The sequence below is a fragment of the Lagopus muta genome, chromosome 14 (genome assembly GCF_023343835.1).
Source record: "Lagopus muta isolate bLagMut1 chromosome 14, bLagMut1 primary, whole genome shotgun sequence".
In the NCBI taxonomy this organism is placed as follows: Eukaryota; Metazoa; Chordata; class Aves; order Galliformes; family Phasianidae; genus Lagopus; species Lagopus muta.
This window is the reverse complement of record NC_064446.1, coordinates 261,688-283,782: the sequence shown is the minus strand read 5'-3', so window position 1 is coordinate 283,782 and position 22,095 is coordinate 261,688. Positions and strand designations below refer to the sequence as shown.

Genomic DNA, 22,095 nt, shown 5'->3' with positions numbered 1-22,095 from the left:
GAGAAGAGCTCCTGTCCTGCTCAGTATGGGGGGCCTGGCACATCGCAAGGCTTTGTGGGACCAGAGCCATGTCCCAGCCTCACCCTCAGCTCCAAGCCCATTGAGCCTGAGCTGCAGTTTCTGCAAGGCATATCTCAGCACACTTCAACCCACTGTGTTCCCCTTTGGCACAAGAGCCAAAGTTTGTGGCCACCCGTGCTGCCCTGAAACGTGACATCTGCCACACCGGTGCCTGGCCCTGTGCCACCCTGCTCCCATCAGTGGCTGCTGCAAGGCCAGCCGGCTGGTTCCAGTACAAGCAGCCTGTGTTTGCTGGGGTGTTTGTGCTGCATGTTGTGGTATTTGCACTCTATACAATGAGGCTGTTTGTTTGCAAAGAGTCAAGGTAGCAAAACCTGGTGGCGATACAGTCTGTGCAAGCAGGGCCATGTGTTGTGGCAACACGGTGCACTTATCTCCATCCCGTTTGGCCTGCTGGTGTGGGCATTCCTTGGTGCTCTCAGCCCTACTCTGGCTGGAGTCACCCTGGCTGCCAGCTGCTGGTGGGGCTGGGGGTGGCAGTCAGAGAGGCTCCTTGCTGTCCCGGGATGTAGGCTGTCTCCTGTTAGCCCCTTCTACCCTACTCCAGATTCCCTCAGTGATGACATGTTCCTCCCAGTCATGCATCCCCATGGCCCAATGCCAGCAAGGGGGGACACTGTGCCACATCCCCCTGCCTCAGCATTGCTGCCACAGGGCCATGCACTTCCCATCCCATGCACTGATGCTGCCATCAGAGATCTGCTTCTGGCCTTTCATGTGCTCTTGAAAGCCCTGTGAGGTTTGAGAGGGTTCAGAGCCACACTGCTTCTTCCTAGAACATAAGAGCAGGTTGTGATTGGCCTCAGGGGCAGGTGCAAGTGCTGTGTGTGACATTTAGCTGGGAGACTCACACCTCATCCTCTCTACCATAGTCACAGAGTGATGGCAGCAGCTGTCTGCATCATGCTCGTGTCTCTTGCAGTGAGCCAGGTGAGTAGTGATGGGCTGTGCCACCCGTCAGCCCAGGTTTGATGCAGCTGGTGGCAAAGCTGGGTTCCCCAGTCTTTTGCCCAGATGGACAGCTGGAGCAGCGGGAGCCACTGATACCAAGGCCTTCAGGGCTGGCCACTGTGTTTTGATAACACTGTTTGGGGTTTGGCTCCTGGCTGTTGGTCTGCAGCCAGTTTGAACTTGCTCACAACTTTTATAAGGGTGTGATGAGTGAGGTGCTGCGAGTACTGGCAGCTGCAGAAAGCAAGTGCCCAGTGGTGCATATGGCTCCTGGCTGCTCTGCACAATGAGAGCCGAAGTGCCTGGGCTGGCCAGCACGGCTCCAGCTGTGCAGCCTGGGCAGGGAGACTCTGCAACCCACAGCTCCAAACTTCTCCACACAGCAGTCAGCCATAGCATCTTCTCACCGAGCATCTCCTCGGCAGCTGAGCGCATCAGTGCCATCCTGCAGCAGGAAGAGGTGGGGGACCGAAAGTGGCCACCGCTGTTCGTCCAGCTCAATGAGCTGTTCAGCACTGCGTCAGGCCTGGCGTGGAGAGAGACAGCTAGGTAGGCAGTGGGCAGCGGGCAGGGCCTGGTGGCAAAGTGGGAGTGTGGGGGGAAGCCTGTAAGTGCTCTGCTTGGGGGGTGCCCCAGGAGTGCCCTACACTGTGAGAATGCTCGGTTTGCTTTGCTGCCTCTAGTGCCTGCACTGCGCCTTCCAGGAAACTCTTGTTCCTGATTTTGAGTGACTCATTTCATGTGAAATCTTCTGCCCCCTATGAGGGCATTGTGTCAGGCTGGGTGCAAATGGCCACACTGTCTTTTCACAGCATTCACGTAATTCTCTTAGTTCTGCTTCTGCATTCCCTGACTCTTCAAGTCCTTGGCAGCAAGCCAGTTGTGGGAGCGCTTTGCTGTCTGGCTGGGCAGAACTGAAAGCACTGTGCTCTGGGAAATGGGCAAAGAGGACATCATGGGAAAGCTGGGCAGAAGGATGTGCTCTGCAGGACATTTGCGTCAGAGGTGAAGCCTGGGTGCAGTGTGAGCAGTCAGCGGTGCTGGGCAGCTCTTCCTCAGGGCAGGGGATGCATCCTTCCCACAAACCACTGGTGGGAAAGGAGGTGCACCGCTCACCTCAGAGAGCTGGGGCACTGCAGGTGTGAGAGGTACGTGGCCATGATCCCAGTGCATGTGCTTTGAAGCCTGGGGGGATAGTTTGGTTTCTTTTCCAGAGCAAGCAAGAGCGGCCTGTAAAAAAGGCTTGGCCAGGGGTAGCACTCCCAGTGTGAATCTGTGCTGCAGTGGGAATGCAGCAGTGGAGCAGCAGAGCAGAGGAGCCAGAAAATGGCTCAGATGGTCAGGGCAGCAGGAGTCAGAAGCAACCAGGGGCAGAGCAGACTGCCAGGAGGGCAGGTGGGGCATGGGGAGGGCAATGAGATCCTGGGCAGGTGCACAGCAGAGCCAGGTCCATCCCAGTTCTGGTGTGGGGCATGTGGAAGCATGTCTGGGAAATGCCACCTCACCATGCTGTCCCTGTGCAGCTTGACAGCGATGCCTGAAGGAGACTCGGAGGTACATGCTGGCAGTTCCCATGCAGCAGCGGCTCTGCCACAGAGCCCTGCAGGTCTGGAGCCATGTGCCTGAATGCTGGGGCTCTCCCAGTACCTCCCCGTGCAGCTGTGCCCCAGGCAAATGCCCTGAGGCCTGGCAGCAGGCTCTGCTCCGAGGGGTGGCCAGCACTGCCCTGTGCTGCATGCCAGTGGACAAAGGGAAGCTCTGTGTGTGCCGCTCTGCAAGGATTTGGCACAGCCTGACCATGACAAACTGCTCCATGACAAACTGCTTCTGACTGCCAGCACGCACTGCTGGCCCTGGGGCTGGGTGAAATCCCTCCGGCCAGGGGAACAGAGCAAGGTGTGGAGCAGCAGGGCCCTGTGCCCAAGCCAAACTTAGGGATCTGTGTTCCTGCTGCTCAGCACAGGACACCAGAGCAACATTCCCTGCTCCTGACTGTGCTTCTGTCTTGGCAGGTGGATTAAATTTGAGGAGAAGGTGGAAGATGGAGGGGAGCGCTGGAGCACACCTCATGTCCCAGTACTCCACCTGCACAGCCTCTTTGAGCTGAGGACGTGTCTGCAGGAGGGGACAGTGCTGCTGGATCTGGATGCCCACAGTTTCAAGGAAATAATCGGTACGTGGGTAATGCAGAGAAATGGGATGGGATGCTCCCAGAATAGGAGCCAGCCCACCAGGAGATCTCTAGACAAATCAGTGACAGAGGGTACCTGGATCCACCAGCAAAGAGGGCTTTCCCCAGAAGAGCCCCATTGTTGGGCAGAGCTGGGGCTCAGCACTACCTTGTGTTGCAGAAAAAGCACTCTCTGCACAGCCTGATGTATGGGATCCTGAGCTGCAGGACTGCCTGGAAGCTTTGCTGCTTTGCCAGCCGCTGCACCGAACCACCACAGCCCCGCTGCGTGTGCTCACAGAGCTCAGCCTTGCTCCCTGCAGAGGTACACCTGGCAACACAGCAGGGGCTGGCATGCTGCTGCTGCCGCCCTTGGGACATGTACCATGCTGACCTTTTGCTTGTGCATACATTTTGCTGCTTGTTCTGTTTTTTTTTTGCAGAGAAGGCCAAATCCTGCCCTGAGCCCAGAACCCAGTTCTCAGAAACGCCTCTCAAGGAGCAGGTAGCGTGGGAAGGGCTGGGCAGATGGATCAATGGTCTCCATGGGAGAAACAGTTTTTCCAAGAAATGCATCAGTTTCTTGGTCTCAGACCCTAAATGAGCTGAAAAGCTCTGTCCACAAATGGCACAGAAAGGTTTTACAGGTCAGGACCTGTGTCTGTCACTGCAGGACGCAGCCTCCGTGATGTGTTCTCGCTGGGGGAGGCAGAGAGCCCCCAGGCGAGAGGGCTCAGAGGGAGGTGGCCTGGGAGGGGGGATGAGGGGGACCATGGTGTAGGTGGTGAGGTTGGAATCTGAAGTTTGGTCTCAGTTGGCTGTCCCACATGGACCTGACTTTCCATGTCCTTTCAGCTGAGAAACCGATTTAAGAAGAAGCTTCTGCCAGGGGCCGAAGTAGCCAGCGTTATGGTTGGGGAAGTCGACTTCCTGAAGAAGCCATTTCCCGTCTTCCTTCGCTTAAGAGAGGCTGTGACCCTTGGCTCACTGGCTGAAGTTGCCCTCCCCAGCAGGTAACTGGAGCACACAGTGGCCTTGTAGCCCTTTCTGCTGCCAGTGTCCCCCCTGCCTCCTGCATCCCTTAAGCTCTGTGCCTTGGTGCACAGAACAGCCGTGGGGGCCCAGCACCAGTAGAAAGACCTTACCTGGTAAAAGCAATGGAGAAAACACCTAAAGCCAAGTACAGAGCCCGCATACAGTCCCAGAACCTCTACTCACTGCCTCCCCTCCTGCATCCTGCAGCACCTCAGGGGCACTCAACATTGCAATGGGGATACGCCAAGAGCAGTGTCAGTGCTGTCAGGCAGCCTTGGGGCACAGACCCAGTGCTACCCCTATATGGGCTCTGCATTCATCCTCCTCCCTATGGGCCTCTGAATGCTTTCCACTTACTCCTTGGGAGCATCAGTGATCAAGGCTGGAAAGAGACGCAGATTTCTAGGACTCTCGCTCTCTCTTGCCTAGCTGCCCTGTGGGGGTGCTTTCCAGAGCTTTTGTCCGGGGCAGTGTGAGCAGAGAGGGTGAGGAACAGGGACAGGAGATGTTTTTACATGGTATCATTTGAAGCTGTAACAAGAAAATGTCAGTGTGACTCTCTGAAGTGAGGACTTCCTTAGGAAGCACCCTGAGGAGGGGTAGGGATGAGGATGGACATTGCCACCTCCTGGTCACTTAGGCCAGAGCGCCCGTGGTGAGCACGCAGGGGACGGAGCATTCACTTCCTGCGCTCTCCTTAAAGGGAAATGTATGGCTTTGGGGTCGAGGCAGACCCATGCGGAGTCTTGCTGAGTGCCATTATTTAGCTGACAGCAACTGTTCTTCATGTGTTTTCCGAATGGCCCTTTTTCCTCTCTGGGTTGGAACGGGATGGAAGGAGAGCTCGTCTCTGCCCTCCGTACCCTGAGCGCCATTCCCCTTTGCCTGCCCTCCGAGGTACAGCCAGCATGTTGGGGCTATCTCCCATTCAGATCCATCTCTTGGATATTAACTCTCTAGTTTTCCCATAGTCCTGATGCACGTACATAGGTCGCTACAAAAGTGATGCCTCCTATTTTTTTCCATGGAAACTACAGCAGATACAAAGAGCACAATAACACAGCTTGATAGAGTCTCAGCTATAGAACACTTTTCCAACACAGTCACCACCATTAGCCAATTTGTGCAGATGGACCCACTCACTCCCCATGTGCTTAGCAGACTGCCTGCAGAGCACCTGGCAGCACACTGCCTGCCCTCAAAAGGAGCTCCCTTAGAGAAGCTGCTGGTACTGCAATGTTCATGGGTTGCTGTCTTGTCTGCAGGTTTCTTTTCATTCTGCTGGGCCCTCAAGTCAAAGCGAAAGCCTACCATGAGATTGGAAGGGCTATGGCCACATTGCTGACAGATGAGGTGAGCCTAACACAGCAGCTGTCCTGAGCACACAGCAGCAGAATGGCTGAGGACGCCAAGGCTCCTCTTCTCTGCAGGCTGCAGCAGAGGTGGCCAAGGACAAGGTGGGCTGGCAGCTTTCCTGGCCCAGGATAAGAAAACAAAGGATTTGGGTGGTTATAAGGTCTGAGCACATCCATTGCAACTGACTGGATGGGTGCCTTCCTCGGTGGTGTCTACATACTGGGAGAAAGGCTCTGATTAGCTGAATGCAGGAGTTGGTGGCTAATCCACTGCATCTCACCACAGCTCTTCCAAAGGATTGCCTGGCAGGCTAAGCACCAAGAAGACCTCATCGCAGGGATTGATGAGTTTCTGGATGAACTGACTGTGCTTCCTCCAGGAAAATGGGACCCCAGTGACCGAATTCCTCCACCACGCTGCCTGTCGTCCCCAAACAAGAGGTATCCTGGGGGGAGGGCACCCACAGCCTTTGTTGGCTCCTGTGGTCCCAGTTGGAGACCTCTGCTGCAAGCCTGTGATGCTGAAATCATAGAATCATAGAATGGTTTGGGTTGGAAGGCACCTTTAGGAAATCTGGATCTCAATGGGGGTAAAGCTATCCTAGGAGCCAGCCTTTGTCAGTGAAGTATTCCTGGCCAAGCCCCTTTGCAGCTCCAGCTGATGCAGACCACAGCTATGGTCCTGGTGCTGTTAGATCTGCAGTCCCACTTGGCTCTTGCCAGTGAGGGAGTGGCAAAACCATCCCATGCAATGTTCAAGCAAGAGCTGCTGGGAACACAAGGCCTCAGCACCTTCTAGCAGGACACCTCCTGCTTTGCCCAGCTCTCTTTCATTACTAGTCTGTATAGGGTTGGTTCAGGGGCTGACCTGCCAGCTGGTGGAGATATCTTGTCCTCATCCTACCCCACCTCATTGCCAGGGAATACAGAAGGTGCCTCCAGCCCTGTTCCCTCTCCATCCTCCCCGTCCTTGATAGCATCGTCTTGATGCATCGATGTCCTGAGGGCTCTGGTCTGTAGCCCACCTGCTCAATCTCCCCTGGCTCTGCTTCAGGATCTCCATGCACCTGCGGGAGTGGAAATCTCACTGCAATGGGAACACAACTGCTGCCAAGGACAGGCCTAGCCTGGCCCACCTGCATACCAGTGAGGAGCTGGAGAGGACAGGAAGGTCAGTGCGTGCAGATGGGAGCAGGGTAAGGCCTTGCCCGCTACATCAATCCTGGCTTCGCTGGGCAGATCGCTGCTGCCAGGGCCACATCCTCCTCCAACCAGCACCAGCCAATGATTCCAAGAGAGGACTCTGCTCTCTGGTGATGGCCATAGCCAGCTGGAGGGTGCTCAGATCTCTGCTGCCTCTTCTCCTCTCTGGGCTGCTGCAGACTCTTTGGGGGGCTGATCCAAGACATCCGAAGGAAGGCATACTGGTATCGCAGTGATTTCTCTGATGCCATGCACATCCAGTGCCTCTCAGCAGTTCTCTACATCTACCTGGCAACGGTCACCAATGCCATCACCTTTGGGGGCATGCTGGGGGACGCAACAGCCAACATGCAGGTCAGTGTGCCTTGGGGTGCCAAGTTGGGTGTGGGCTGTGATGCAGAACAGTGGGCTATGTGGGGTTTGCCTGCAATCCTCAGGGCAGGGCTGCCTGGGGAGTGCCACATGGAACTCCCTGCTCATGCACTGCTCACTGAGGCTGCAGGGCCTCCTGCAGCACTGCTCTCCATTGGCAGTCCCAGAGCACTGGCTGGGCCTGAGCAAGTGTAGTGCTCAAATCCATCCCTGCAGCCCAGAGTCCTGGTGCCCAGGCAGGACCCTGCACTCTGTTCTACAGGGGTCTGAAGGAGGGAGGCTGCTCTGAGCATGACCTGCAGGCACAGGCATGGCTGGCTGTGTGCTGGGGTGCCAAGCATTCCCCTCAGCAGGCTTTGGGAAGCTGTGGCCCCTACTGTAGCCCCACTTCTTCAGCTCCACGCCTGAGCCACCTCAGGACCTGTGCTCACCACTGGGCTGGCTTTGGTGACAGCTCAAACGTGAAGTGCTGGGGTGACTCCTGGAGCAGTGGCTGGCCTCTCGGCACCTCTCAGACTCCTTCCTCCCTCCTTCAGTTCAACATACTGACATCACTTGTGATTGGGGTGATGTCACCTGTAGTCAGGGTGACAGGCCCTGCAGCTGCAGCCCCAGGCTGCCTAGTTCATCTTGCTGTGGCTACAGCTCTGAGTCTCTGAGTGCTTGGAGGAGAGCAAGGGTCCACAGGTTCTCCCCGAGCAGAATCACCTCACACCTGTAGCCAGTGGCAAGCCCACATGCCCTTTGTCCCCTCCTTCCTGCCTGTGGGGCTGTCACCCTGGTACCTGTCTTTCTGCTGGCTTCATCAGGCAGACAGCACCTGAGCACTGTCCCCCTGGCCCCACTGCTCACCTGGTCCTGCATCCCATCCCTCTGCACTGCAGGGTGTACTGGAGAGCTTCCTGGGCACTGCCTTTGCTGGCTCCATCTTCTGCCTCTTCTCCGGCCAGCCCCTGACCATCCTGAGCAGCACCGGCCCAGTTCTGGTCTTTGAGCGTCTCCTCTTCTCCTTCAGCGAGTAAGAACTGAATGAGGGCATCTCCCCAGGTGGCAGCCTCAGCTGCACCATCCGTGGGCTGGGCACAGGCTGCCTTCACATGGCTGAGTGCCACAGTAAGAGTCTGGGCCACTCTCCCCACTAGGGACTATGGTCTGGACTACCTGGAGTTTCGCCTTTGGATTGGGCTCTGGGTGGCCTTCTTCGGCTTGGTTTTGGTGGCCACTGAAGCGAGTCACCTGGTGCAGTACTTCACCCGCTTCACTGAGGAAGGCTTTTGTGCCCTGATCAGCTTGATCTTCATCTATGACTCTCTAAAGAAGATGTTGAGCCTGGCGGAAGCCTTCCCCATCAACTGGCACTACCGGGCTGATGATGTGACCTTGTACAGCTGCACCTGCAACTTATCTGTCCCAGGTGAATGCAAGCTGCCTGTCACGACTCCTGCCCACACACTCAGCATGGCCCCTGGGCCAAGTCCCTGCACAATGCTGGTGGGCAGGGTGCTGGGCTGTGCACACAGGGCTGTGCCTTCATAGGGACAGAGCTCCAGCATGGTGGCCTCAGTGCTACCTGCTGCGCATTGGTCTCCACACCTCTATCAGAGTGGCACAGGGAAGATGAAGGATGTGGGCATGGCAGGAGGTGATGGTCCCAGGAACCACAGGAGCTAACTGTGGCCCCAAGGAGCACCACAGTCCCTGAGAGTGATGAGGGATGTCTAGTTCAAGAATGCCTCACAGCCGAGAGGAAGGAGGCTGTTCCAATCCTACCCTTACCTGCCCATCCATATTGGCACCTGGTGCTCCCTTGGCTTTGGGCATCCTCACACCTTGCTTAGGTGTAGGCATAAGGGTAAGCAGTAAGTTGCATGGAAATGTCACCTCGTCCTGCCCTTGTACCAGTTGGAGACAGACCTTCCCCAGTGGGATACAAGAACTACCTTCCTGCCACTATCTGCCCCACACCAGGGACTCCTGCTGAGCCTCTTTATGCTGCAGGGTTGGTGTCAGGACAAGAGCACCATCTGCATGGCATCCCCAGGCATCCCCACCTGGGATGGAGCACCCTGACGAGCACAGCCCAACTCCCAGTGCCTGTTGCAAGCATCTAGCCTGTCGCTCGTGTCCCCAGGTGTACTGTGTCCCCTGCCTGTGACCCTAGGTCAGGCTGCTTCCAAAGGCTTATCCCTTTTTTGGGAGTGGCACTGCCTGTTTCCCTCTGCCCCCTGGCTCAGGCAGGGACAGAGACCTGCAGCAGCCTGGGGCTGTGCTTCTGGAGCCTTGACAGTTCTGGGAGTGGGGTGAGCTGCAGTTCAGCTCCTGCAGTGTGGGGCCAGAGGATGTGGGGCACTGGGGAGACCAGCAGACCATTCAGCACCTCAACACACTTTCTCCGTAGTCTGTAATCTGGTCTGTAATTCAGAGGGTGTTTCATGGAGTCTGAACAAGATGTGTCTCTGCTTCCATGGTGATCACCATGTCTGCAGGACCACTGTGGCAGTGGAGCCATGGCACAGTGCACCTGAAGCACCAGTGCTAGGCAGAGCTTGGTTCTGCTGTTGACTGTTAGTGTGCTGATGCTTCAGCCAAGCCCTTTCCAAGCCTTTATGACCCCAAAGGCACAACTTTAGGCTGGAAAATTTCACCTTGAAGGACTGCAGTTTGGCCAACTTCAGGACAGCTGTTAATGGACAGTAGGAATTGCTGAAGGACTATTTTAGCACAACAATAAGGAGACAACAGTGAAGAACTGTGAAGGATGTGAGGAAGACTTGCAAAAGTCTGCAAGGGGCTGGGCCAGGGATGCACCCTGGAAACCTTGACTCTGGTGCTCCCAGGCATCAGCCCTGGCCTGGTGCTTGCCCAGAGTATCCAGCTGCAGGCCGCGCTCTCCTGCTGTCTGGTGTCATTCTCATGCCTCAGGAGTCCCACATGGCCCCACCTGGGTAGCCAAGACAGCTCAGAACTCCTGGGAATATTCCGGGGACAGGGTACGGGCCGCTTGGTGCCTGGCTCTGCAGCCCCATGGCTCCTGGGGCACCGACTCCCTCCATTGCCTTGCAGGACACGTCACAGCAGGCAACAACACACTGTCTCCTCCAACTACAACCCTGCAACAGGTACGGACCCTTCTGGGAGGGGACACAGAGCACCAGGCTGTCCTCACTGGCCCTTTGGCTCCAGTGCCACATCCCTGGCTTATTTCCCCACCTTCACCCTTCCCACATCCCCACAGCCTCCTGCAGCCTTGGCTGCACTGAGCCGGGCCCAGTGCCTGGGCCGAGGAGGCCACCTCCAGGGGAGCAGCTGCCCGTACGTGCCTGACATTGCCCTCATGTCCTTCCTCCTCTTTGGAGGCACCTTCCTCTGCTGCACCACGCTCAAGCACTTCAAGAGCAGCCGCTACTTCCCCACAGGGGTGAGTGCCCCCCGGCCGCCTCGCTGGGGCTGACCCTGGGGTGTTTCTGGGGCTGTTGCGGATGGTCCCTCTGCCACAGCTGCCTGGGAATGGTCCTGGCCAGTGCGGGTGAAAACTTCCCTATCTGTGGCATTGCAGTTTCGGAAGCTGGTGAGTGACTTCTCCATCATCCTGGCCATCCTCATCTTCTGTGCCATCGATGCGGCTCTTGGTCTGGAGACCCCCAAGCTCCTGGTTCCCAGCGAGCTGAAGGTGACCAACAGATAGGGAACCAGGAGCACTATCAAAGAGCAGCTGGCTCAGCAGCAAGCCTCACACTGGTTGCATGGCTGGGCTGAACTGTCAGGGCAGGGGCTGCTGTGGCCCTATAAGGCCTCCAGCGCAGCCTGGAGGAAGGAGGATTTGTAGGAAAACGGAGCCTTTGCTTGAACTTGCCTGCTCTTGGCCAGCCTGGGCGCATCCCACATGCACCATGGGTGTGTGAGGGCTCGCCCTTGCAGGCAGGAGGCTGCCAGTTCATCTTCCTGGCTTGTGAACTTTTTCCGGCATTGTCTAGCTCTCGTGGAGGTCTTGGAGAAGAGAGAAGACAGCAGGCTTCCTGGAAGAGCTGGTGTCTGACCTACTTGCCCCCAGCCCAGCCAGACCCAGTGCAATGCGAGGAGGGCTGGCCAGCACTGCAAGCACTGACGTGCCAAGCTCACTCAGGCTTAGATGGCAAGCCTGGCAATGCTCAGCTCTGTAGGATTTGCTTTGCAGTGCCTCTGGGAGCTTGCCTCCTCACCTCTCCCCGTAAACAGCCTGGCTGTGCCTGGCTCCCCAGCCCGCCTTCCCTGAATCCCACTGTGCTGCCAGGCTGGTGTACTCTGGCTGGACATCGCAAGCTTTGCTGGTGAGCAGGCCTGCATCCTCTGCAGAACCTGTCCCACACTGCTGCTGTCCGCCATCGATGTGGTCTGGGTGGAAACGCACAGTGGACTTGTTGACATGACTGCCCTGCAGCCCTTCAGTCCTATGTTACTGCCCCACTGCATACAAGAGGTTGGGCCACAGACAATCCTGTGGTCTGTAAATGGCCTAGCCTGGTCCTGCTTATGCAGGACAACCTTACGCTACAGCTCATGCTGGAGCAGGAGTTGTGAGCTCAAGCCTGGACTTGGGCTCCCCACCCTGGGTGTGGAGAGGGATTGGCAGAGCAAAGGATCATGCTCTGCTTCTTCCATGAACTGGGCTGTAGTCTATGTGTGGTGCTACTGCTTGGGCTCTGCAATACACCCCCTTCCACCCACGGCTCAAATGCTGCCCCTGTAGCTTACCCAGGCGGGCATGTGCTGTTCTAGATGTGCCCAGCTCTCAGCACCAGCTCATGGTGCCCAGGAGTAAGCTCTGCTGCAGTGGGTGTCCTGCAAGCTGCTGGGTGAGTCACACTCCCAAGGAAGGAGCATCCAACGACGTCCATCTTGATCCAGCTTTCGTGCCCATGGGCTGGTCCCTTTGCTCTGCTATGCTGCAGGCCCTGTAGGCACATATTGACTAGCATGATCTTTCTGCCTTTTGCAGCCCACAAATCCCATGAGGGGCTGGATCGTCTTCCCCTTTGGAGCCAACCCCTGGTGGATCTGCCTGGCATCTGTGGTGCCTGCCATCCTTGTCACCATCCTCATTTTCATGGACCAGCAGATCACAGCTGTCATTCTTAACCGCAAGGAATACAAACTGCAGGTGAGCAGAACCCAGGGGTGCCAGCAGGGTGCAGGCTACAGATGGGGAACACTGCTCTATGTGTGTGAGCTCTTGCCTGGGCCAGGCTGAGCAGACAGGGGAGAGCTGGCATTGGCAGTGCCAATGTCTTGCTGTGTTGGCTCCTGTAGCGGCGCAGCCCTTGCCAGGCAGGAGGGTGTGGGACTTGCTGTGTTGGGGGAGTCAGCCCTCCCACCAGATCTGGGGGTGCCTCTGAGTCTCTCCCTCTGCAGGCATCCCCCCATACCTCCATCACCCAGTGCAGGAGAGGCTGTGGATAGGACTTGGTGGGGGACAGAGGGCATAGGACATTGCTGGGACAAGCCAGCTGTAGGCTGCAGGCATCTTCAGGGCTGGGCAGCATTGTGGCTGATCACCAAGAGAGTGCAAATATCAGGTTGTAGGCTGGCCCTTGGGTGTTTCTGACTCCATCTGAAGGTTTATGATACTTACAAATGCTTTCAGATACATGCAGGACCTGGCAGGGCTCCCGCCACACATCTGCCCAGGACATATGGCTCATCCTGTCACTGTGAGCTGTGGGGCATAGATGTGGCTCTGCAGGGCTGAGGGGCAATGCTCACGGCACAGTCAGGCAAGATGCCACTGCCTGGCCTTGCCATGTGCTCATCCTTGGCTTCCTACCACATCCACCACCCACCCTGATAGTCAGTGGTAGCCCAGGCCCTGCTGTCTTCTGCGACAGTGTCCTGTTCCCATCACGCTGGGAGGGCCTCCCAGTGCTGCCGTGCCATGGGCTCATTCCCGGCTATGCTTCCCTCTTTGCAGAAAGGGGCAGGCTTTCACCTGGACTTCCTCTGCGTCTCGCTGCTGATGATTGTCACCTCTGTGATGGGCCTCCCCTGGTACGTATCGGCCACTGTCATCTCCCTGGCACACATGGAGAGCCTCAGGAAGGAGAGCACTGCCTCAGCTCCAGGCGAGCAGCCCGAGTTCCTGGGCATCAGGTATGGCCTGAGCTCTGCCACACAGTGAGCTGCACCTCATCTTGCCTGGAGCCTCTACTCTAGGGGACTCCTGCACCTCTCCTGCCCACAGCAGTGGCACCAGGGGACAGGCTGCTGCCCACGCAGGCTGATGGGGGCTGTGGGTGCCTGGGAGAGCCTGAACACTCCTGAGATGTCTGCACTGTTGCCCACAGGGAGCAGAGGTTGACCGGCCTGGTGGTCTTCATCCTGACGGGAGTCTCTGTCTTCATGGCACCCATTCTCAAGGTATGGAAATTGGCTGCTGGTGTTGGCCTCAGGGTGTCTTTGCCTCCTTTCTGAAGTGGGCAAGGTGCACTGCAACCTGAGTCGTTCCCAACCCCACCGCTCCTCCAGCTGCAGCACAGAGAGACACACCTAAGAAGGAGCACTGCACTGTGTGGGAAGGGGTCTGACAAAGGCCAGAAGGATTAGCTCAATTTCTGCAAGGCGGCCCCAGCAGCTGGCTCACAGTTTTCCCTGAGGAGCCAGTTCTGTCCCCTGCAACCTTCTGTCCCATCACCAGAGCAGTGCCAGCACTTACTCGGCACTGCAGTGAGAGTAGCAGAGCTCCTGGTGTACTTCTTGCCATACCTGGGTCACTTGAAAGTCGGGTCCCTTCTCTAGCATCATCTCTGTCCCCAGACCTGAGGATGGCAGAGAAACTAAAGACTAAAACTTCTTGCTCCTCCTGTTACAGTGGGAGGCTGCCTGTGACGCTTCAGCTTGGAGCTTGGTCGATGGGGCTGTGCAAACATTTTGTTAGCCCCAGGACCAGCAGCTGCCTCCCAGCTTGGGCAGGTGATGAATCTCTAGTGGTTGTCTTTATGCCAGGGAAGCTGGCCAAATCCTAGGCATTTCTCACCCACTTCAATGGCAGCAGAAGGTGATGTCCCCTGCCTCACAAGGCCTGGGAGGAAAAACAGAACATGCTGAGCAACTGGACGGCAGGAATCTGGCTGGATATGGGGAAATGTGCTTGTGAAAGAGGGGTTAGACTAGAAAGGAGCCCAGAGGTGGCAGGACCTGGATGCGAGGGCAATCTGGCTGTGACATGTCACCCCATTGATCACCAGAGTTGATTCAGCTGATCTCACTGGCTAGACAGGAGCTAGGCCAACCTGCTGACATAGTCTACCTAGATCTCAAGAAAGCCTTCGATACTGTCTCCCGCAGTATTCTCCTGTATAAGCTGGCAGCCCATGGCTTGGACAGTTACACTCTTTCCTGGGTAAGGAACTGGCTGGAGGGCCGGGCCCAGAGAGTGGTGGTGAATGGAGCTGAATCCAGCTGGCGACTGTCACAAGTGGTGCTCCCCAGGGGTCGGTACCGGGGCTGTCCTGTTCAGTAGCTTTACTAATGACCTGAACGAGTGCATGGAGTGCACATTCAGTAAGTTTGCAGATGATACTGAGTTGGCAGGAGGTGTTGGTCTGCCTGGCGGTAGGAAGGCCCTAGACACAGGGATCTGGACAGGCTGATTGCTGGGCGCAGGCCAGTGGGATGAAGTTGAACAAGACCAAGGGCCGGTCCTGCACTTGGCCACAATAACCCCAGGCAATGCCATAGGCTTGGAGCGCAGTGGCTGGAAGACTGTGTGGAAGAAGCGGACCTGGGAGTGTTGGTTGATGCTCAGCTGAACAGGAGCCAGCAGTGTGCCCGGGTGGCCAAGGAGGCCAATGGCATCCTGGCTTGTGTCAGAAATAGTGCAGCCAGCAGGAGCAGGGAGTGATCATCCCTCTGTACTCAGCTCTGGTGAGGCTGCACCTCGAGTACTGTGTCCAGTTTTGGGTCCCTCCCTACAAGAAAGACATGGAGGCCCTGGAACATGTCCAGAGAAAGGCAACAAAGCTGGAGAGGGGTCTGGAGCACAGGCCTTATGAGGAGAGGCTAAGGGAATGGGGGTTGCTCATCCTGGAGAAGAGGAGGCTCAGGGGTGACCTTATGGCTCTCTACAGCTGTCTGAGTGGGAGGACTCTCTGTCTCTGGAGGAGTTCAAGAAGTGTTTAGATGTTGTACTGAGGGATGTGGTTTAGTGTGAAATATTGGTGATAGGTGGATGGTTGGACTGGATGATGTTGGAGATCTTTTCCAACCTTGGTGATTCTGTGATTCTACTACCTTCCATCTGGCCTGCAGCTCCACACCATGCCAGCCAGGGGACAGCTTGGTGTGCTGTTTCACAGAGCTGCTTGCTGTCTGTAGCTAGGCCATGGCCTTTCAGTCTCTCATCCCAGGGCAAAGCATTTGCTTTATCAGACACCCCACTATTTATAAATCCAACGCTGTATGACCCATTTCCTAGTGCCTTGGTGCCTTATCTCCAGCCTGGGTTACTCCCAGCTAGAAAGTGGGGCAAGCATCTCAGAACTTGTTTCCCCTCTCTGAAGACGGTGATGTCCTTGCATCAGTTCCTATCATAGACAGGAACACATCCAGTTGTAATGCCCTTGGAGCCATAAGATAAGCAAAAAAACATGAAATGAAATTGTGCTATTCAAAGAGAAGAAAACAAACACTGCATCTGTATATACGGACTGGTCTTACAGGAGGCATAGCTTAGTGCAAATTCCCTGCTGAAGCCTCACCCTGATGTTTTGCAGTATATCCCAATGCCAGTGCTTTATGGGGTCTTTCTGCACATGGGAGTGGCAGCTCTGAACAGCATCCAGGTGAGTGGCACTGCACAGAGCATGCATCTGGATTGTATTGGGATACTTGTGGGTCTTAGGGAGGAAGCGCTTTGCTCAATACCAGCTCAGTCTGTGCAGTACAGCTCAATGCCTTGAATTTGGACCTAAGATTGGGCAGAGGGAAGGAGTGGCGTCTGGGTTGCTGGGGAGCACGAATTACTCCTGCACTGGTGGATCAGGTAGTCTGAGTGAAGGAAGGGGACGAATGGGTGGCCCGGAGCAACTCTCCACAGCTGCAGGATGTCCCCGCAGCAGCTCTCTGATTTGCCGACTCTGCCCTCTCCTGCTAAACCCTGGGCAGGGACAATCCAGGCTCCAGAAATATCTACCTCTTTTTTCTTTTTTTTTTTCCCTAAGCATCTGCCTGGAAAGAGTTTGTCCAGTCATAGCCAGAGGCCATAGCCCCAGGTTCTGTAGCACTGTTCAGATCAGCTCCCCTGCAACAGATCCCATGAGCAGCCCTGGCGACAGCATGGAGTGTCAGGGCAGAGGGCTTGGCCTGCCTAGGGGGCAATCACTGGCACCCCTCTGTGCTAGGCGACGGGGTGGTCACAGCAGGGAGGTGGGTGACAGCTGACTGCAAGTGTGTAAGCATCCTTTCTCTGTGCTGTGTTTGACAAGCCTGCTATCCTCTCCCTGCAGTTCACGGACCGAGTGCGGCTGCTTCTGATGCCTGCAAAACACCAGCCAGATCACCTCTACCTCCGCCATGTGCCACTGCACCGGGTGCACCTCTTCACCTTCATCCAGCTGCTGTGCCTGGCCATTCTCTGGGTCATCAAGTCCACTGCGGCTGCCATTGTTTTCCCAGTGATGGTAGGATGTCTCTTGTAACCAGGCTGGTTAAAACCCACTGACCTGCAGTCCCCTGGCCCATGCTGACTTATGCTCTGCCTTGGCCCCAGCTGCTGGCCCTGGTGGGGATTCGGAAGGCACTTGAGTTCATCTTCTCCCTGCATGACCTGAGCTGGCTGGATAACATTATGCCTGCAGCAGCCAGGAAGGAGGCAGAGGGGAAACAGCGCAGGAAGCAGGAGGAGCAGGAAAGCAACAGTGATGAAGAGGTGGGTGATATCCTGGGAGCTGTGCTCTTTTGCAGCCACCCCTGAGGAATCTGCGGTGCAGGGGCTGCACCTGGCCAGGGCACGCAGCTCAGGCAGCAGCCCGGAGATGCAGGAACAGCCAACAGCTCCAGCACAAGATGCCAAATCCAGATGGAATGGCACCAGAGCTGCGGTGCTTTCATCTAGGGAGTGGCCGGGGGAGTGGGGACAGCAGCAGAGCTGGCACGCTGGGCCATGGGCTCAGCACACCCTGTGCTGCGGCGGCTGGTTGAGCAGCTACAGGAGCTGGATCCTGTGGGCATGGCTGCCGGAGGGTGACTGGGAGCGCTGCAAAACGCATCACCCCCTCGCTTCTCCTCCAGTCTGAGCTGATGCATCGCCAGGGACGAGAGATCAACATCTCCGTGAATTAGGGCTGCGGCCGGGATGAGGCAGAGCAGCCTGGACCAGACCTGCTGCTCACCTCCCGCTCAGCACCGACACGAGGCCCGCTGGCAGGTACTTATTGCCTCCGCGTTGCAGCAGGCCCCAAACCTGCGCTTGCTCCGCTCCGTGCTGAGCCCCGTGCCCCAGCTGTGGGCAGCCTCACTCTGATCCTGGCCCAGCTCTCGGCCTGCAGGCCGTGCAGCCCCGCGGCGTGTCGGTGGATTGCAAAATCGCAGAATCACAGAAACACCGAGGTTGGAAAAGATCTACAAGATCATCCAGTCCAACCACCCACACATCAGCGATAGCTCTCACTGAAATTACAGGATGAAGATAATTGGCATTTGAATAAACCATGCTTTGACCCTGCGCCGTTCTCTCGGCTCTTCCTTCCGGAGGGAAAACCGCGCACCGGCCCGCGCCCGGCCCGCACACCACGCGCTAACAGAGGCCACGTGGCCGCACGGGCGTCGTCACCGGCGGGGCCGCAGGTGACGTGAGTGACAGCGTGTGGGGCCAATCGCGCGCTCGCTGGGGGCGGCGGGGCGGGCCGCTCACGGCCGGGTTACGCGCATTGACGGGCAGCTCCGCGCGCCAGTGGGCGCTCGAGGCGGGGGGGCGGTGTCGGCTTCTGCGCTGACGGAGCCCTTCAGAGGGCGGTGAAAGGGAGGGGAGGGGATATGCCGCGGCAAGAGCCAATCGGACGGCGTCAGACAGCGCGCGTTGTGAGCGACGGGCCTTCTAGGCAACCAGAATCTCGGGTTCTCGTATTACCATTGTTAGACAGCTCGGCAGCCCAATCGTCGCCCGAAACTCAGGCGGGACGTGTGACTGACGTTCCGAGTAGCCAATCGGCTCCCGGAAAGTTCAGGAAGCGAAGCCAGGGAAGCGGGGCGGGGCAGGGGGCTCAAACCGCCTCGGCGTGTGCTCTCAAGGCAGCATGCTGGGAACGCGTGACGTCACTCAGAGTGGCGGCAGCGCGGCCCAATAGCGCGCGGCCGTGGGACGCCCCAGGCCAATGGGTGCGGGCAGCGCGGCGGGTGGGCGGCGCGGCGGCGCGGCCGGGTAGGGTGTGAGAAGTTAGTGGCGCTGCTGCGGTGCCGTGAGGGACGGCGACGGCTGGGCTCTGCGAGCGGTGGCGGCCCCGGATCAGCGCGATGCTCACGGACGGCACCGCCGCTCCCCTCGGCGACGAGGAGATCGACTCGGTCGCTCCCCGCGCGCCGCCCGCCGCCGAGCCGCCCGCCGCGGCTGGGCCCTCCCCGCTAGGGCTGAGGGCCGTGCGCCTCTTCGGGGAGGCCGGGCCCGGCGGTCCCGGAGGCCCCGTCGCGCCCGCGGCCGGTGAGGCCGCCCTCGACTTCAAGCTGGCGGCCGCCGTGCTGCGGAGCGGGGGCGGCGGTGGAGGCTCCGGCAGCGACGAGGACGAGGTGTCCGAGGTGAGCGCTCCGCGGCCGAGCCCGGCCGCCGCTTTCTGACAGAGCCGGCTTCCCGCCGCGCCCGGCCGCCGCCGCCGGCCCCGGGCGCTCTGCGCCGACCCGCCTGGCGCTGGGGGTCGTGGCCCGCTCCTCTCTCCGGCGCTGCGCCCGCCGGGCCTCACCGCGGCCGTAGGCGTGAGTGGCCGCACCAGAGCCGCGGGGGCGGGGTCCCGGCGCCCGGCACGGGGCCTTCCGCCGGGGCCGGGGGACGGGAGAGTGGGGTCGGCCCCGCCGCGGGTGGGCCCGGCCGTTCCTCTCCGCCCGGGCCGGCCGGGCCCTGCGCTCGCGGCCTCCTCTCGGCGAGCGGAGTGTGGGTGCGGGCCGACCTCAGGGAGAGGTTTCCACTTGGAGCCGTGTTCCGATCGCTAGGTGAGGTTCTCCCGCGAGCGGAGGGCATCTCTTGTGCCGCGGGAACGGAATGAAGCCTGCAGCCCCCGGTATTGTCGCGCTGGGCTATGGTGGGGGAATCCACGGTTCCCAGACTGCTGAATTCCCGGTAGGTGCGGCTCTGTGGAGTAGAAGTGGTCTTTGCCCGACGTCCTCGTTCTAGAAGAAATGGAAGAGGGTAATGGAGGTGTTTCCCTTTGATCTGCCAAACCTGTGGAGGGTTCCAAGGGAAGGGCGTGTGGGAGGGACTGGAGCCCTATTCCTGCCCAATTGGAGCATTTTGGCTCTTGAAACTTGCATCTGGGACTGCTTTGTGTAGCCTAGGAAGATGTGGCCTCATCTGTGCACTCATTGCACACTAAGGGGTGAATCTGACTGCCTTTGTTGTCAATTAGAAAGAAGTGCTAGGATTGCAATCACTGCTGTAGCACTTAATGTTGTTTTAGTGGGAGCTGGGGGAAAGTGGGCATCACTTGGAAGCATGTTGTAGCTTCGGTGTTTTGTGCCTCTGTGTGCTTCTGCAGGATGAGGAAGATGATAGCCAGTGCAATATGAGGGCCAGGAGTGCGTACTTAAGTGTGCGCACATGTTTCTTTGGAGGAAATGGAAGAAGAGGAGCCTACATCTTTCCTTGTATGTCTAAATTTTCTCCCTTCCATTGTTTGTCTTTTGCCCAGCCCAGCTGAGCTCTGAATTAAAAAGTGATTAGACTGACAGAGACCCACATTTCTGCTTTGCTTGTGGGTTGACACTGGACACATAAGTATGCTCAAAATCTAATGATCAAGCACATAAAACTCACTTGAGATGAATGATAGCAGTCTGGTGTTGTGAGCATGAGGTGTTACAGGATTACATGTTGAGTGGTCTTCCTCTTTTGGAAAGGTGGTAGGCCGGTCTGGAATGGATAGCACACAAGTAACTCAGGAGTTTCCGCTGCCTGGGATATCTTTTATGTCTGCCTGCTCACATGTTAATGTATCCTTGAAAGTGCAACAGTAGTTACAGAACCTGGAAAATGATGTGGAATGGACTATGTAACAATGTTTGTTGCCCTCCTTACAAGATGGAAATGGTGGAGCTCTGCAATTCTGTTTCAGCTCACCCTATTATTTAAAGGATATGAAGATTGAGCAGCTCAGGTGTTCATAAACATTCAATTGGTCTTCTGAGTAATAGCAAGCTTTAAGGTAGGAAGAAAAAAGAAGTTTCACAGTCAGCTGATAAACTAAAATTGTTTGTTTGAAAAATCTGAGAAGAGCATTTTTTGAAATGTATCATCAAAATTAAGTTGAAGTTAAGGCACTTGGAGATTTGCAGAGTGCGGTTAGAGGAGTTGAGCCAATCTCTGAGACTGAACTTGCTTGGGGGATTCTTGGGTTTTGTGTCTCTGTGGGAAGCAATGTGCAGAAGAGACATAGATGGGAAAGATGTGCTTTGAGTCTCTCCAGTCTTGGTAGGTTGTGGAACATGGTTGTGAAGGCCAGAAGTGAATTTTCCATTTTCTTCTGTGAGTGTGAGAACTGAAGAAGCACCTGTTGCCAACGTGCTGTGGACTTTTTAGGGTTTTGAAATTTTGCCTTTTTTTGTCCTGGTTGTTTTGTTTTTTGAACAAAGACGAGACAACTGAACTATTGGGATGGAAAACTGCAGTTCTTGAGAAGCACTGCTTTGAAAACCCAGTGAATGCTTGGACTGTGGTCTCGTGTCATGAGTCACTGATCTGGGTGTATGCCTTCAGCTGCTACCACTGTGTGAAATTAGTGGGAATGAGAAGGGAGAATGAAATAAATAATGGGAGCGTTTCCCATGAGGCCCTAATCTGTGCTCTTTTCTCTACTTTTGAAGCCATGAAAATCATGGTGCAGTGTTCTGTAGGCTGTGCATCGGTATTTGGTTTTTGTTTCTTTATATTAGTCTGAGTGTTATATGCTAAAGTAATTAGATTTTGTTAAAATGGCAGATTGAGTAGAAAAAGGTCATCAGAGAATTTCAGGAAGATGAGTATAATGAAATCTTTATCTAGAGAAGGTAAAGAGCAATAATGTATTTTAGCTTAACTTTTCAGAAGATGTATTGTGTTTCTTAAATTGGGTTTTCAGGTAGTTTTGGTGAGAATGCTGTCCCGTTTTTACAGGGGAGGCCAGTGAGAAGTGGGAGCTGTGTTTATCATGTGTTGCAAAATGGAGAGGAACGATGCAGCCTTCTGGTGTGGCAGATCAGTGCCTGCTTGCGAGAGGCACCAGGCAGCTGCTTCAGCTGCTTGGGAAAGCAAAGGCTGGACTGGCTGCTGTGTGACTGAGCTGTGAGAGGTCTGTAAGGAGAAATTCAAATGGAGTATTTTCTAGAATTACTAGTTAAAATTATCACATGCAAACAGAAACAATTGCAAGCTGAAGCATGCCTTTGGCCATGGAAAGAGGAGGCCAGGAAGCTTTCTGCTGTTCCTGTGTAGAATAGAAGGGAAGCCGTGGTTCTCTGGGTGCTTGGAGAGACTTCCAGTTGTGTTCTAAGCAGCAGAGTGGCTCTGGCCTCGGTTCTTAGGAAGCAGTTTGGGATTTGGATGCAGTTGGCTACTTGCTTGGAGTGAAATTTTGGTGCATCCTTGAGTGCGTTCTTACCAGGCCTTGTGAGTTCTGCTTGCACTTAACAGTGGTGCCAAAGGCATGAGTGCAAAGCAGGCTCTGTGATAACTGGTTGCGGAGCCTGCAGGTCAGGGTGAAGGCATGCTGTCAGGGCAGT

At 56.4% G+C, this 22,095-nt stretch overlaps 2 protein-coding genes across 17 annotated transcripts in view; both read left to right on the top strand.

Annotated features, from left to right (window-relative positions):
• The first annotated feature begins 1,260 nt into the window (after positions 1-1,260).
• Positions 1,261-17,854, top strand: SLC4A9 (solute carrier family 4 member 9). 3 transcript variants are annotated; one of them, XR_007379844.1, is made up of 22 exons: positions 1,261-1,581; positions 3,045-3,205; positions 3,384-3,527; positions 3,646-3,707; positions 4,058-4,215; positions 5,503-5,590; positions 5,879-6,033; positions 6,647-6,763; positions 6,975-7,149; positions 8,052-8,185; positions 8,310-8,581; positions 10,231-10,286; positions 10,403-10,585; positions 10,724-10,837; positions 12,143-12,304; positions 13,112-13,290; positions 13,485-13,557; positions 15,912-15,980; positions 16,644-16,817; positions 16,907-17,065; positions 17,428-17,563; positions 17,671-17,854. XR_007379844.1 is itself a non-coding variant. In XM_048960770.1 (21 exons), the coding sequence occupies exons 1-21, from the start codon at positions 1,319-1,321 to the stop codon at positions 17,476-17,478; spliced, it is 2,847 nt and encodes a 948-aa protein (XP_048816727.1). In that variant the 5' UTR covers positions 1,261-1,318; the 3' UTR covers positions 17,479-17,854. The 3 variants fall into 3 exon arrangements, 2 of the variants coding, with proteins under 2 accessions (XP_048816727.1, XP_048816726.1); XM_048960770.1 differs by having other exon boundaries at positions 13,112-13,188; positions 17,428-17,854; XM_048960769.1 differs by having other exon boundaries at positions 17,428-17,854.
• A 696-nt stretch (positions 17,855-18,550) lies between these two features.
• The window catches only part of ANKHD1 (ankyrin repeat and KH domain containing 1), a 104,561-nt gene continuing 101,016 nt past the window's right edge, over positions 18,551-22,095 (top strand). For 7 of the 14 annotated variants that reach the window (XM_048960123.1, XM_048960127.1, XM_048960121.1 and 4 more), the window contains exon 1: positions 18,561-18,927. In XM_048960123.1, the coding sequence (XP_048816080.1) occupies positions 18,649-18,927 (279 nt within the window). In that variant the 5' untranslated portion in view covers positions 18,561-18,648. Of the gene's footprint in view, positions 18,928-22,095 lie in introns of all 14 variants that reach the window. The other 7 variants (XM_048960130.1, XM_048960120.1, XM_048960132.1 and 4 more) reach the window with 4 other exon arrangements.

Coding starts and splice junctions, on each gene's coding strand:
- SLC4A9 (XM_048960769.1), top strand. CDS start 1,319: ATGAGAGCCGAAGTGCCTGGGCTGGCCAGCACGGCTCCAGCTGTGCAG. Junction 3,206..3,383: donor CAGTTTCAAGGAAATAATCG/GTACGTGGGTAA, acceptor CTTGTGTTGCAG/AAAAAGCACTCTCTGCACAG. Junction 10,586..10,723: donor GCCGCTACTTCCCCACAGGG/GTGAGTGCCCCC, acceptor GTGGCATTGCAG/TTTCGGAAGCTGGTGAGTGA.